The sequence below is a fragment of the Zootermopsis nevadensis genome, unplaced genomic scaffold (assembly GCF_977971745.1).
Source record: "Zootermopsis nevadensis isolate Lab colony 2312 unplaced genomic scaffold, Znev_1.0 Znev_ptg000032l, whole genome shotgun sequence".
NCBI classification, from domain to species: domain Eukaryota; kingdom Metazoa; phylum Arthropoda; class Insecta; order Blattodea; family Termopsidae; genus Zootermopsis; species Zootermopsis nevadensis.
This window is the reverse complement of record NW_028259164.1, coordinates 3,800,456-3,815,159: the sequence shown is the minus strand read 5'-3', so window position 1 is coordinate 3,815,159 and position 14,704 is coordinate 3,800,456. Positions and strand designations below refer to the sequence as shown.

At 36.0% G+C, this 14,704-nt stretch overlaps 2 protein-coding genes and 1 long non-coding RNA gene across 13 annotated transcripts in view; 1 reads left to right on the top strand and 2 right to left on the bottom strand.

Moving 5' to 3' along the window:
* The window catches only part of LOC110827755 (uncharacterized), a 40,587-nt gene extending 35,514 nt beyond the window's left edge, over positions 1-5,073 (bottom strand). For 5 of the 10 annotated variants that reach the window (XM_022059697.2, XM_022059698.2, XM_022059705.2 and 2 more), the window contains exons 1-3: positions 4,894-5,073; positions 3,442-3,641; positions 1,443-1,554 (exon numbers count right to left, since the gene is read on the bottom strand). In XM_022059697.2, the coding sequence (XP_021915389.2) occupies positions 1,443-1,473 (31 nt within the window). In that variant the 5' untranslated portion in view covers positions 1,474-1,554; positions 3,442-3,641; positions 4,894-5,073. The remainder of the gene's footprint in view (positions 1-1,442; positions 1,555-3,441; positions 3,642-4,893) is intronic. The other 5 variants (XM_022059704.2, XM_022059703.2, XM_022059700.2 and 2 more) reach the window with 3 other exon arrangements.
* A 1,121-nt stretch (positions 5,074-6,194) lies between these two features.
* LOC110827768 (dimethyladenosine transferase) lies at positions 6,195-9,784 on the bottom strand. 2 transcript variants are annotated; one of them, XM_087359715.1, is made up of 5 exons: positions 9,669-9,784; positions 8,976-9,466; positions 7,807-8,028; positions 7,168-7,274; positions 6,195-6,400 (listed from the first exon to the last, which is right to left on the bottom strand). In XM_087359715.1, the coding sequence occupies exons 2-5, from the start codon at positions 9,402-9,404 to the stop codon at positions 6,358-6,360; spliced, it is 801 nt and encodes a 266-aa protein (XP_087215841.1). In that variant the 5' UTR covers positions 9,405-9,466; positions 9,669-9,784; the 3' UTR covers positions 6,195-6,357. The 2 variants fall into 2 exon arrangements, with proteins under 2 accessions (XP_087215841.1, XP_021915428.1); XM_022059736.2 differs by having other exon boundaries at positions 9,554-9,734.
* Positions 9,785-9,853: 69 nt separating this feature from the next.
* Positions 9,854-13,274, top strand: LOC110827769 (uncharacterized). Its single transcript, XR_002542468.2, has 4 exons — positions 9,854-10,021; positions 11,157-11,385; positions 11,862-12,654; positions 12,876-13,274. It is a non-coding gene; the product is annotated as an uncharacterized LOC110827769 (long non-coding RNA).
* The last annotated feature ends 1,430 nt before the right edge of the window (positions 13,275-14,704 follow it).

The window sequence follows — 14,704 nt, the reverse complement described above, 5'->3', positions numbered from 1 at the left end:
GTCCCCATAACCAAGTAAAAAGAACTGTGGGTTTCAAACACATGTCCTAAGGAACAGAGTTATTCTCAGTCACCTTATACAACTACAGATTCACAGCACAGTCAGTATAGTGACTAGGTTACAGGCTGGATGACTGGAGTTCAATTCCTGGTTGAACACAATTCTTCTCTTTGCCACAACGTCCATCCAGCTCTGGAACCTACCCATTTTCCTATCCAATAGAAACTGTGGTTCCTTCCATGTGGGTAAGGCAGCCAGGGTGTAAAACTGACCACTCAGTGACCCTCTCCTAGTGCTGAAGTTAAGAATGTGTGGAGCTGCCTCCACTCCCACACACATCTGTATGGTGCAGTACTTAATTAAGCATCAGGGACAACTTTACCTTCTACTATTACAGATTCAGACACAGCATATTAATAAGTTAGGAAACAAACAACATCAAATTTGAAAATAACATAAAAAATGTAATTATGAATGTGTGGAAAATTATTTTCAAAGCTCAAAAACTGAATGCATCTGTACAACACACAATATACTGTCAGGCTTGAGGTATCACTACAATACTGATAAAGGACAAGCGCTAACTAAATACAGCAAACAGAAATTAAGATAAACCTGCTTATTTATACACAATACCAAGGTGAAGTATACTTCAATTATTAATTCATTCCTTCCAATGTAAAACCAATTCCCCAAAGCAGTGGCATATTATGGGGCTGTACGCAGGAAAGGAAAGTGTGATTATTGTCTCTGCGATTTTAATCGAACAATATGTTTGTTAACAAGGGTCTGTTCATAATTTCATCAGTGGTCCATACTTTTAACTTTAATTTCTGCAACTACAGTCACAATGTAGTAGTAGTAGTACAAATCTGTTTAGTTAAATGGGACTCAGATCTAAGTTACAATAATGCAAGTTGCCAGTTTCATTTTGTATGCTCTCACTATTGAAGGTTACAATGCAAATTTCATTAAATGCCCTATGTACTGATAATTTGTGTCTTGTGAGAACATTTTTTCTATTTACATCTCAACAAAAATAAATATTCCAAAGTCTATTTTATTGCTGACTATAGTATAGAAACATATGTGCACAGGAGGAAAATGTACAAAATTTTATTCAATTACTTCAAAATCTGGAGATAGAAGACAGAATTTGAATAAAATATCCATTTATAATCCTAATAACCAAAATCCAATTCATAAAATGTGAACCAAAATGTTTTAATTTGTTACAGTGAGGTTTGATGTGAGGATAAAAATACTAAAAAGGATTAATTTACTTTTCCTATTCTATAGTTTCAAATCTGTAGACCTAACATTAAAGGTCAAAACAACATACAGAATCTGCAAAGTGAGTTTATTTATAAAGCCACAACAACATCGTATTTTATGGCTCAATGGCAATCCCTGTGGTATCGGCCTGTTACCAAGAAACTGACCTGTATGCAAGACGTTTGGTTTAAGAAACATTCCTTGTTGCAGAGCGTACAAATGCAATAGTTTAATCTAAATAACTGAAAAGGGCGAAACTGCCCTTATCCAAGAATTCACCTGAAACACAGAATGAGTACCTAGCATATAAATCAATAAATTAACATAATCATAATTTGCCAAGGAACAATTTTGACTGGACTTGAGTTAACTAATTTAGCTTGCAAGTTTGGAAAGCAAGAAATCACTGTAGAGTAGTGAATAGTACAGCAGCAAGAAAAGAAATGTATAAAGTGAAGCTTTCGCAACAACTGAAGTTGATGAAAGACTCTCAGGTTACAAGCCTTGTCAGGTGGCTGAATGGTGAATAAACCATATCTTACAATTACAAATCTGGTCCTTTATAGCGTGCTAGTCGATGGGAACTACATGCTACAAAGGACCAGATTTGTTACACAGCAGCCCTCAGGATGAGAGCAGAGATTGCTCTCGAAACATATGCAGAAGATCTGGTTTATTCACCATTCAGCCACCTGATGCGGCTTGTAACCCGAGAGTCTTGAAAATGTATGAGTACAGTATTACGTATTAATTAAGTAGATATTTATGTGCCTGCAAACTATGTTAAAAAGGTGTGATACATATCTCAGTCACAATTACACATGTGAAGTCTAAATTCCTGGCTGATAACCAGAAATGATTTTGCCTTAGTTAAGAACTTGCATTACTTCAAATTACATACATGATTTCAGGAATATATCAAATATAAACTCCAGAACATCTTGTAAAAATACTGTATGTTTCTTGGATACTTAACTTTAGAAAGGAATATGAGATCCGAGATTCTCACGATGGCGAAGATGTTGATGTCACCTTCTGTGTTGTAATGCTATATTACAACCCAGATGACTAACACAAGAAAGGTAGGTGAACTTACGTTATATATAAAGTGTCACAATTCAGCAAAATACTAATGAATATATGTGCTTGCACCTGCAGATTAGCATAAATTAAACTGCATTCAAAGTAAACCATGATTTTGATAATTCAGTAAATAATATATGAAAAATCTCTCCATGCAAATATAACTAACAAGCTAAATGATTTAAATGATAGCCAAATGATGCACACCCACGCTAAGAACACAACAGGACATTTTTCTGGCAGAAACCATACCTTGTATATATACACCTTAGACCATAGTTTGTATACTGTGCTTTCCTGTATATTTGCTCAATGAAGACAAATTCTTGTATTTTTACTCCTACTACAGCATGTTCAACACAAACACATGCATATTTCAAGTAAATTGGTGTCAAACTTATCATACAGCATTACACTTTTATCTCTTTAAGAATAACTTCCACTTTTAATGCTGTGTTATAAAATTATAATTTAGACAAATCTTGTACTGCATACCAGAAAGATGACACTAAACTACGGCAGGGCACAAACCTAGTAATTAACAACCCAGTTTCCTACAACTTACACTTCTATTACACGCACTGCCGATGAGAATCAATGTTCATATACAAAGAAGTAAGCATCTGAACACTAGTACTTGAAACAACCTTTTTAAATGGTATGGCAGGTTATAGTTGTGAACATGGGTGTATTTAAACATCAAAAAAGAACTCTGATTGAAAAATATTAAGTGTTTCTTCAGAAACTATACTGGTCAATCTACAAGTCATTACAAGCTGTCATGCATAAATAGTGAATTTAACATTGCAAACCTCAGACAGGATGCTGCAAAAGTGGTCATGCCAAGAAAGGCATAAAGACATTTCCTAAAAACAGGCTACTGATACATATTAAATAGAAAGATGAAAATAGTTTCAACATTTAAACAGCAATCAGAACTGGAAATTAAGAAACGCATTCCACAGATCACTGCACGTGTTTTCAGCTTACTCAAAGAACTGTGCTGTGGGCAAAAATTATAATTCTATTTAATGAATATTTCACTTATACAAAAACTCGTAACAATCTGATGTTATTACTTACCCATTTATTTGGACATCAGATTAAAACAATTTCTTTTAGCTGGAAAGCAATATGTAACTTCATCATACTACATCAACTCTGTTTCATTGATGTGCAGTACGTTCTTCAACTTAAACAAGAAAGTACGAAAGCTCTTAATACCATTGTGTATGAAGGAACTTCAAAATAGTTTCCCCAAGACCCTCTGATATTCAACCAGTCTGCAAAAACAAAATAATAAATATTAGCCATGAGATTTGAGGTTCTTGTGACAATGAAAACATAGGTTTTGTTCTTATGGTTTGAGATGCTGAGTGGACTCATAGGTACATACATACCAACATTTCTCTCCATGAAGATGGCTATCTTTTAGGATGTAGTGACATGCAGTCTGGCAGATGTTTACCACTCACTGTCCCGATGATGGAGGCAGCAAGGACCTCTGAAAAGTCGGTAAACTTTTACCACACTACACTGCACAACAACCCAGAAGATAGCCATTTTCAGACTCACCGCCATGAAAATCTCAAATCCTGCCAATTTTACCAATGTCTCAGATATCCTTGCCACCTCCATCACCAGGACTCAATACAAACATCAGTAAAGTTCTACCAGACTGCGTAGCACTACAACCCAAAAGACAGCCATCTTTGTACTCACCACCATGAGAAGCTAAAATCCTACACATTGTCTCCATAATCTGCATCACAACCCAAAACAACAATCAAAAACATTGAGAACTCTATCTATCCACCAGCTTAACATATTCAACATCAATCACTCAAATTTAAATTTTTCACTTCAACTTTTCAAACAAATTAATGCTGGATCTATATATTTTACAATTTCACTTCATGTTCATTGTCTCTGTCCTTCTTACAAAAATGGCACTGACTACACATTTATAAATATGGATGGATTGTTAAGAAGTGGAATCAGAGAAGGTTAAGTAGAAAGATTATTTGTTCAAAGCCGACATAAGAAACGAATCCTACTCAAGTGCAGTGTCGATCTGAATTCTAATTTGAAATACCGCCTTTTGGTCTCCATGACGTCACCAGTCAGTAACCAATAAGAGCAAATTACATGGATCGACCTCCGATGAAACAACCTTGGAGGTCAAGTATTGATGTTCTTCACATTAATTTTATTTTTGATGTTTTTAATAAATTGCCACATTTTCACACGGCTCTGTATTCCGAAACTTCAAAACTGTGGCACAAAACACATGATTTTAAGCCACAAATTATTCACTTCCATTCACTCTGAAGACTATTTCCATTACAAACTGCATTTGAAAGAGACACGTTTACACAATCAAACACGGGCTCAAATTTGAAAAACAAAATTCTCACCCCACTGCATTAAATACAACATTAAGAAATTTTTATCCCATGTACTTCAAGAACGATTCCAGTACATTTTCCAGTGATATCTACATTACCCAACAATTTACGCTTAAAGAACACTCACATCAATTGATTGTTATAACTATTTCTTCTTGTAGAGTGTTCAGCTGCAAATTATCATTTGGAGATATTAATTCAGCAGTCTATGATCCTCATCTCACCTAACAAACCGCAAATATAATCTACATTCGCGTAAAACCAATGATTACGAGTTAATATAGATCCACCAAACCAGCAACTGAGCCACGTTACTTGAAAGAAGCTTTGTAGATGGCAGAATGTTCTAGCGTTCTCTCTACTCTTACGAACAGATCGCGAATAACTTCTATATTTGAAATTTCAAAATTGTATTACAGGGTTAAATGATTAAAATAAAGTTTAAACGTTTACGTCTGTGCAATCATTTTTCAGTAGAAATGAATTCATTTATGGTATCGTATTCCCCACTTTCCTAAATTTTGACGTCACGAGACAGACGACAAGAAGGATTTGAGGTTTTCACGGCGGTGAGTTTGAAGATGGCTGTCTTCTGGGTTGTTGAGCCGTGTAGTCGGGTAATAGTTTACCAACGTTTCAGAGGTCCTTACTGCCTCCATTATCAGGACCTCTGAAATGAAGGTAAACTTCTACCAGGCTACATGGCGCAACAACCCAGAAGACAACAATCTTCAACACCTCCACTTTTCTAATAAATCCATGTAGCAGTGAGAACTCAACTTCACTCATTCATTTATAATCTCTTGCACCTTTGTGTTAATTTTCACACTTCTGCCACAATAGGTCTCTGAATTACAGCCATGAAAATAATACAGTATAAAGATATATCTTCTTCCTCTATAGGCACCACAGTCCATGTGGCCTCTTTCATGATTGCTTGCCATTGGTCTCGATCCTGTGATAATGATATATCAGCAGGGAATAAACAGTAGTGTGCAGTAACCGAGTTCCAGTATTGAAATGCCAAATCAGGGATTCATAACCTTTTAAGACGTGGACCAGCATTAACCTTTCCTCATGGGCTGGCTGCCAGTTACAAATCACATTGTAAATTCATGCCAATTTATTACAAATACTAGCAACTCACTATTATAAACAGGATCACATATTACACAAAAATTCTCTGTAACATATTTATTGATTTGTTACTTGTATTAATTATTAGCTTAATATTTAATGTGTATCATTAACTGTTTTTGACCTTAGAGAATGATACAGCATTATAAATATGCAGGCAGGCACCCCAAAGAAAAGGAGTTGGAACCTCTGTTCTACATAGATAAATGTGGTTCAAATGAGTAGGAACTGTTTAGGATACATATATGAAGAATGTTTGGGATGTGTACAATTAAGTGTTCTGAACAACAATTTAGTTTACTTAATCATTTTATTTGAAAAAAATGTAAGGCTGAATTAATTTATTTGCATTCTCCAACACTTGCATAAAGGGTTGGATTCCCATTGGTTTACAAATATTTTAAACACGCCTTCCATGTAATATAACACACTTGATACCACAACTATAAAGACGTTATGAGAAGTGTATTCCCTCAGTGTTGAAAGCATGAAGAAGCCTAAAACAAGAAGCATCACAGCTTTATCAGTATCTTGCAAGTTCATTACAGACTGTAAGAGCTACTAAGAACTATAATATATCATTAATTGGAGGCTCAGTCTTCAGTAGGACTGTCATGGGCACCGAACACAAGACAACAGACACTGTGGGCCATGCTGAAGGATGAATTAAACAGTTTCCAGATGTTCAAGGAGGATGAGAGATATTTAGTGCCTAATCATATTTGACAAGGCTAATTTCAAGCTGACAGCTTATAATATATATATATATATATGGCACAACGTAAAAATGTTGTTTTCAAAACTCTGCCCTGAAAAAGTATTCTCTTGAAACTCATGTTTTGTAAGTCATACAACATGTTCTCCTTCATGATTCATATATGTCCACCATTTTTGCCCACTCCATATTACGCACTGTAGAGACAGTGAGAAATATTTAAGAAAACTGAATATTTTATATAGATGTTCATTGTAATGACAATTCACTGTAATACAAATTCAAACCATCAAAACATATAAACTAGAAACAGCGCTAGAAGAAGGAATTCAGATGCTGAAGAATTAATTCATTCATTAATCAACATTTTCTTCTGGGTTGTGATGCTTCGGCACTGATGATGGAGACAGTAGGATTTTCCAGACAGTGCCACAACCCAGACCAACATCAACAGCTTCACCTCAAACACAACACAGATAATTCATTCATTTGCATATTAAATTAACACATTCTCTCATGCTTATAGCTACACTGATTACATATACTTACATCATAAAATCATCAATGTCCATAGATCTGGCTCGCTTTGATTCAGATTCACAGCTCTTTAAAATGTTGTCAACTTTCTGCTTCATGTTAAAGTTGTCTGGAACATTCTACAGTATAAAATACTATATCATTTAGTGGTAAATTAAAGTACCAAACCTCCAGCCAAGAGTTGGGTGAAGATAAAAATCTCACTTATTGTGATACTAAGACAACTTGCAGTGAACTGTCCTACTCATAAAATTTTATTCAGAGTTTATAATATGAATGTACGTAAATACATCCCTCCCCTAAGAAGGGCCAGAATTATTTTTTGGGAAAAAAATGTTTATTGTAAATTAAGATGATAATATATATCAATTGCTGAGACATTTATCACCAATGCTGAACAACAAATACTGTAAAACTTCATAAAACAAATTTGAGAGGAAACCCTTGGAAAACCTTCCATAATACAACCTTCACTTATACAATTTTGAATGAACTGTGGACTCAAACAAATAATGAATATTTCATACCAAACTGAACCACAAAACAGATCACAATAGACACACATAACCTCTGAAATTATCTCTGCTCTGCAATGATATGTCAATTTCAAACATACTCCAACATCATTTTAGAATATTATAATTTACTCACAACATTACTGAGAGAACAGTGAATTTGGTAGTTCTTTTCCAGTGCAGCAATAACCGGTGTCTGTTTGAACGCTGCACTCAGCGTCTTGTTCTTACGCACAAAAGCTATCCTAGTAAGACCATCCCACTCAGTGAAGTTAATTGGTGGCGGTGGATTTCGAGGTTCCAACCGCACAACGCTAGATTCCACTTTAGGTGGTGGCCGGAAATTGTTCTTGCCAACCTTATGAAAGAATAATTCCAATCAAAGCATGATGTCAGCAACAGTTGTTTTGTCCTCATTACAATAACGGCTGTCTCCTGGGGTGTTGTGCCGTGTAATCTGGTAGAAGTCCATTAGTGTTTCAGAGATACTTACTGCCTCCATCATCATGGTGATGTCATTAACTTCTACCAGAATACATGGTGCAACATCCCAAAAGACCTTCATCTTCATCCTCACCAGCACAAGAACCTGAAATATCATGTTTGTACACACGAAAACAAAAATCATGAGAGTATACAGTAATTTCTAGTCACAAACTCCACAAATAAGCACCACTTGATGATAAATACATAATATACAATCTGATAAATTATTTTTGTAACAGTTGAATCACCAGCCCTCTTCTTGGATTGAGGAAGCATATAGCATGGCTTTCAAGACACTTATACAAAATAGTGTTCTGTGTGCATTACCCATCACACTTTTTTTCTAGGTAGCTCAATGTCACCCACATCTTGAAAAATTATTTTCTCACACTGGCAAAATGGGCAGATATTCACAAGAAATAGGTTTAACTAACAAATTTACCAACATAACTTGGGTGTTATAAATTACATCCTTCTTGAGCCCTTTTTTTTTTGGGGGGGGGGGGGGACATGGAATAAATCTCATTGAATAGGATTTGAGGTTTTCATGGTGGTGAGTCTAAAGATGACTGTCTTCAAAATCTCATTGAAACTCACTTTAAAAGACATATCCTTTTTATGTCTTTGTAAACCTCTTCAACATCTTATAGAAACTGTAATTGGCATTCATAAACACTACAAACCTTGATACAGGATATGAGACTTTTGCAGTGAGTACAATCAATATAATCTTCTCGGGCAATCAGCTGCATCAACTGGTTACTGTAGTAAACCAGTTGAAGCAGCTGAATACCTGAGAAGATTTTATTGACTACAAACCTTCATAACAATGTCCACTCTGGCAAGCAGCTGGGTGTTAACAGACAGTCTGCAATACAGCTGGTCACCTGGCTTTGCAACAAGTCTTTGTGCAAACTCTCTTTGAAACATGATAATTGCACATCTGAAGAAGGGTCTGTGCAAAAGCAGTTTGAATACTAACGGGGATGAGATTTGGTATGGTATATTGGCAACACAAACATCAAAGAAAGGCAATTCTGTTTTCAAAACATCACCAATCATAATCTGCAATTTGGATTGGTATGGTGTGCCTTGAACACGTTTCTGCAATTCTGCAACCAATCTAGGGTCGATTTCACATGCCACTACTCTCTTTGTTTTTTCAAGCAGCTTAATTGTCATGTTTCCCGTTCCAGGACCAATTTCTAAAGCGACATCCGTAGGTCGCAGGGCAGATTTGTCCACCATACTCTGAATTATAAGTGGATTCTTCAGAATATGTTGACCGAAGTTCTTGATGAAAAGGATTCCTGGAACAATTCAGGAAATTAAGGAATGTTACAGACATAACCTCACAATTCCTTACATCGCTGCATTTATAACAGTTACTGAAATACCTTGTTTGGCAACAGCTGCATGTTGCCTTGACTTTTTTTCGGCTTTAACTTTTGGCATTCTGCCTAAAACTTAATTGTATCAACTTTAATAACCACACAAACTAAACATTCGTACCCTTAGTAGCTCAACAGCCACATGCAAAACGCTTACGCACTGAAGAATACTGACGTCATATTCATGTTTCTGTATATTGATTTTTGAGGAAAAAGTGTTGGTTCTTTGGCAATGATTTGCTGTTGTTTAGGGATTTTGTGATCAAATTTTTTGAACGTTTTGTTATTGCCGTTGCAACGGAAGGTCACCATCGCTTTTAGTGGTTTTGGGCTGCATAGGTTAATTTCATAAACGTTACTATAGCAACGCTCTTCTGGGATACCTGCTATGTACATGAATTACCACGTGGCACAGTTATAACCTCGATGTGAGACTGCGGTGCATATCGTAATGTCTTATTTAATTACGCAAAGGTAAATAATAGTAATCTTTATACATTACCTAATTTTCTAACAGTTACTGAAAGTATAAAATTAATTTAAGTGAAGATGCTATTTAATTTTTAAAGTAAGCCTGTCTTATAAAATGGCATACTATTAAAATTATTCCAACCACGGAAACAGATAAAAAGTATAATACATTCACTCATATAAAAAAACTCATCAGGTTATGATGAATTAACAAATAAAATTTTGAAAGCTTGTTCAGGTTTAATTAATCACCCATTAGCCCACATTTGTAATCACCCACTATACATAGGCATTTTCCTGGACCGTCTTAAAATCTCAGTACTAAAACCACTGTACTAAAAAGGTGAAAAAACTAGTAAGATTAAGTACATGCCAATTTGATGTTGACTACATTTTCTAAAGTACTTGAGGATATTATGTACAGTAGGTTAAACCATCATATGCATACTAACAAAATATTGTTCCCAGAACAATCTGGTTTTAGGAAAGGTGTATCCACTGAAGATACAACATTCAAACTAACAATCTGTTAAAATCGATTTGAAAGAAAGCATGTTGGATGGATATTCTGTGATTTAGCAACAGCTTTTGACTGTGTAAATCATGAGATTTCACAGAACAAAATGGTTAGAATTGTGGGCGGTGTCAAACCACACGTTTTACTCTCTTGGTGAATTTCTAATGACAGAAAATGACTCATAATGGTTTTAAAGGTGTTCTTGCCTTTGTACGGTATAAATGGGTAGTATAATTTATTTGCTGTGTATTTGTGGATTTATTTCAAACAGTTCAATACTTTATGTGAAATATTTACTTATTCTCCGTGAAAAGTTTATAGTAGTTTAAATTCCACTTGTTTTTACATGTTGTATTTTTTATGATTTATTCCACTTCCTCTTGTCATGTGCCTAACTTACGGACTCAGGGAATGTAGTAGTAGTAGTAGTGGTAATGTGTGTGTTTTGTCACAAAACCATTACACATGTCCTTTTGTGCACACTCATAACGCCTCTTACTACATCACCACTCATTATGTTGCTTGTTTACAGAGATGTCTAGACAGATTTTCATTAAATTTGTTATGGACGTTATGCAATTGTGGACTGCTCTAAACTAATATATTTTTTAATTCCTAAAGTTGGCACTACCAAGCTGACAAATGTGCAGAGTCCTGAGGTGGGACGATGATGACGGCATTACCATGATCATATCCGTCTGCGGTTGGTCGACCATTATTTTATAGAACTAATATGTATACACAAAAGACGAATGCAGAAGTATCCATGGAAATGGAAAAATTGGCTGTTTCGTGTCACTTTGACATTACCATAGCAACGTCACTGTTTGCGATACAATGAATTGCAAAGGTATGTAATGATTTTCATTTTTATATGCTGTGTCATAGAAACAATGCAAAGGACTGGTCACTCATCTAGGGCCTACTTTGTGCACTGCATTAAATTATATTATCTGTAATTAAGCGAAACTTCAATACTTTAAATCCATATGCTGCTTTGTTATGCTCTACAACAAAAATGTGCCACATTCCTGATGAGCAATTTGGTAATATATTATAATTCAGATTAGTCATAAATTCTAATAATGAATTGTTTATTAAAATTACAATTCTAAGAACTCGTCAGAGTGCTGGAGGATGCCAGACAGGACATAAATGTTTTGACCATTACAAGAATTTGAAAGAAGAAAAACATATTTCTGTCATTAATTCCAGACACATAGGGAAAACCCTGTTCACTGTTCTCTTACTTCCTCATCCTTTCTTTTGTTCAGCCCAAAATCCACCATATTCTAATCAATTTTATATTTGTTCCATTCTGTTTAGGGACGTCAGTACTCTTCAAGGCCAAGAATGTTACTGAGATATATTGTTAAAATGGAACCTACGTCTGTATTTCCCATAAGATTTTGTTTTTAACTTGGTAAAGAATTTTGCAGAAGCAAATCAATTCTGTAACTAGAAGACCAGTAAGTTATCAACACTATGCACGTGCCGACTCGCACACAAAAATTTACTTGAGATTGCTAGGTTACAGGCTGAAATTGCGATGTCAGTATTCGTAACAGATGAACAATAAATAACCAGAGAAGGGCATGGAAGAACGATGCAGTAACAAAGAAATTACATCAAAATGGCATTTCAGTAAACTTATCCTGTTTGGCCAAAGAACGGTGCATTCACGTAACTGATAATTTCAAATTGCTTGATTCACCACTGATGTATCGTCGGAAGCGCCGATTTGAAGTAGAGTACGCTTACGCTGTTGTAAGTGGCAAAACAGTCCTTGTTTTTACTCTGTAAGTATTTCTGGGTGCCTGTCAAAATTTCCCTTAACTGACAACCTTTATTTTCATGAATCAGAATAAACCATTGTTTTTTGCATTTCAAAGGCCACCTATTAGTTTAACTCTTCGCTCGTCTAAATACTACTGAAGATTTCAGTCCGTACCGCGAAGAAAACACAACGCCTCACCATTACAAAGATAAAACGGTTAACGCTGTTTAAGTCAATAATCACTGTTTATAGTGTGAATCGTAAGAAACACATGAATACAAAATGCAGAGCGACAGACTGTTAAAGCATGTGGTACATATAATTACCACTTCGCTTTAAAGGGTTAATCTTGTCCGTCCACAAGTAACAATGTCCTACCTCACAGATATTGACCAAAAGCAATCTGGAATACCTGCACAAAATCTTCCATTTTGAGAGTTTAAGCGCTTATGTGCATACATTTACTTAATTTAAGCCTTTTGGCAAATAATGATCATACTTGATGCATGGGACAGGCTTATAAATGCTACTGTATGTTTCGTTCACTTAGATTTATTTTAAAGTCCACATTTATGACTCGAATACAATTTTGGAGGTGGCTCCCTTTGTGGGTTATTCATCTGAGAGAAGAAATGTCTGGAATTGAAGGTGTAGGGATGGGCATAATGCTCATCTCATGCCCTACACAATATTTACATAAAATTCAATGAATATCATCTTCTAATTGTGCGCCATCGAAGTACTGATGTGCGGTCTGTTTACTAAATACTGGACACCCCTAGGCAGCATACAGGTGTCCTGAACGAAAAACACCTTTTTATTATTACATTGGAATTTTTCGGTATAATCAATACGGATTTAAATGCACCTAACATGCATTTACGTACACTGAAATGGTACTTAAGGGCTCGGAATGTGGTCTGAATTTTTGTAAGGGAAACAAATAAATTGGTTAATTAAAATTATTCGATTTACATTGAAGGAGAGACGAATACGAGTCAACTAATAGGTGTTGTGGGCAATTATTACGTAATAAGATGATATCTGGTATCAGGAATTATAAACATTTCCGTGCAAAAGATAAAACTGTTAAACCAAAATTGAGGGTTTTGAATTCCATGTAACAGTGACTTAAATTTCGGCAGTGCACCGTTCTTTGTTTCACCCGCTCGCCACGTTGAGGCACAGGACATGAGCGGGACCTGAAACATACGAAACAAAAATAAATATATGAGAAAAGTAACATAGAATGACTGGAAGTATTGACGAATGCAGAAAACTTACCTGAACTGTTCGTATCCTTTGCTTGTGCTGTAGGCACTCTTGGAATCTCTTCTTTTACACAAATCACACAATGCGACGAATGAACACGAAAAGCATAACGAAGAAGTCTGCGGTTACTTCAGCTGACGGCCCTTCACGTAATTCGGAAAACAAAAAAACAAAACAAATACGTAAAAGACCTCAGTCCAGTCTGGCATTCTTTTTGCTCGCTTTGAGGTTGATGCAAATAATTAGTCATCGTAGATAATAAAAACTCCATTGTCGCGGTTAGTGACAACCCAAATGTAATAAATTAATTATGTCAGAGTCTTCTGTCTCGGCAATTTGGCGATATTTACAGACGCGTGAAACGTAAAATATTAAATGCGTTTTGTTTATCGATTAATAACGATGCTCAAGACCCGATTGCATTTTATTACTCGATGACGTGATTCGCTTCTTGAGTACAGCAACATTCGACGTCTTTCTCTAATGTTGAATCTGGAGCTAATTGAAACAAAGAATTAACAGCAAACACAATTTCAGTTTAAAGAATCGACCCCGACATAGATTCAAACAGTCTTCCAACAATGAAGTGAAGGACTGATAAAACCAACAGAGTGTGTTAAGTTTTATTGAATCTTCGTCCCAACAATGCGAATTATTCACAGGAAGAGAATGCAAAAGTTCTTTTTGTCTGTCTCTCCTTCTCGCATTGATTTCATTGGTCGTGCCGACCGAACCTGTCAAGTTGTGCACCCTGTGATAAAAAAAAACACAGAAATATCAAACCCTCCTAAGTGAACGTCCATTGCGCCATGGACACAAAAGCTAAGTTCACGCGACCTAACATGGGCACCTATCGGGGAGGACAGGGAGGACAACTTACAAACTATAAAAAAAAGTATAAAGTGCACAGGGTTGCCAACTTGACCTTAACCTAACATGCCCTCAGTCGTGGCGGGCGCCGCGTCAAATACAAGTTGCCTGGCACGGACCGACGTGGTTATCGTTGACAACCTGGGGCCTGGCTGCTCTGATAAGACCGTGCCGATGCTATGGCGTACAAGATCTGCCGCGAGCGCCCAGCCCATCCTCCAGCGGATGGGTCCTCGTCCACTAGGGGTTC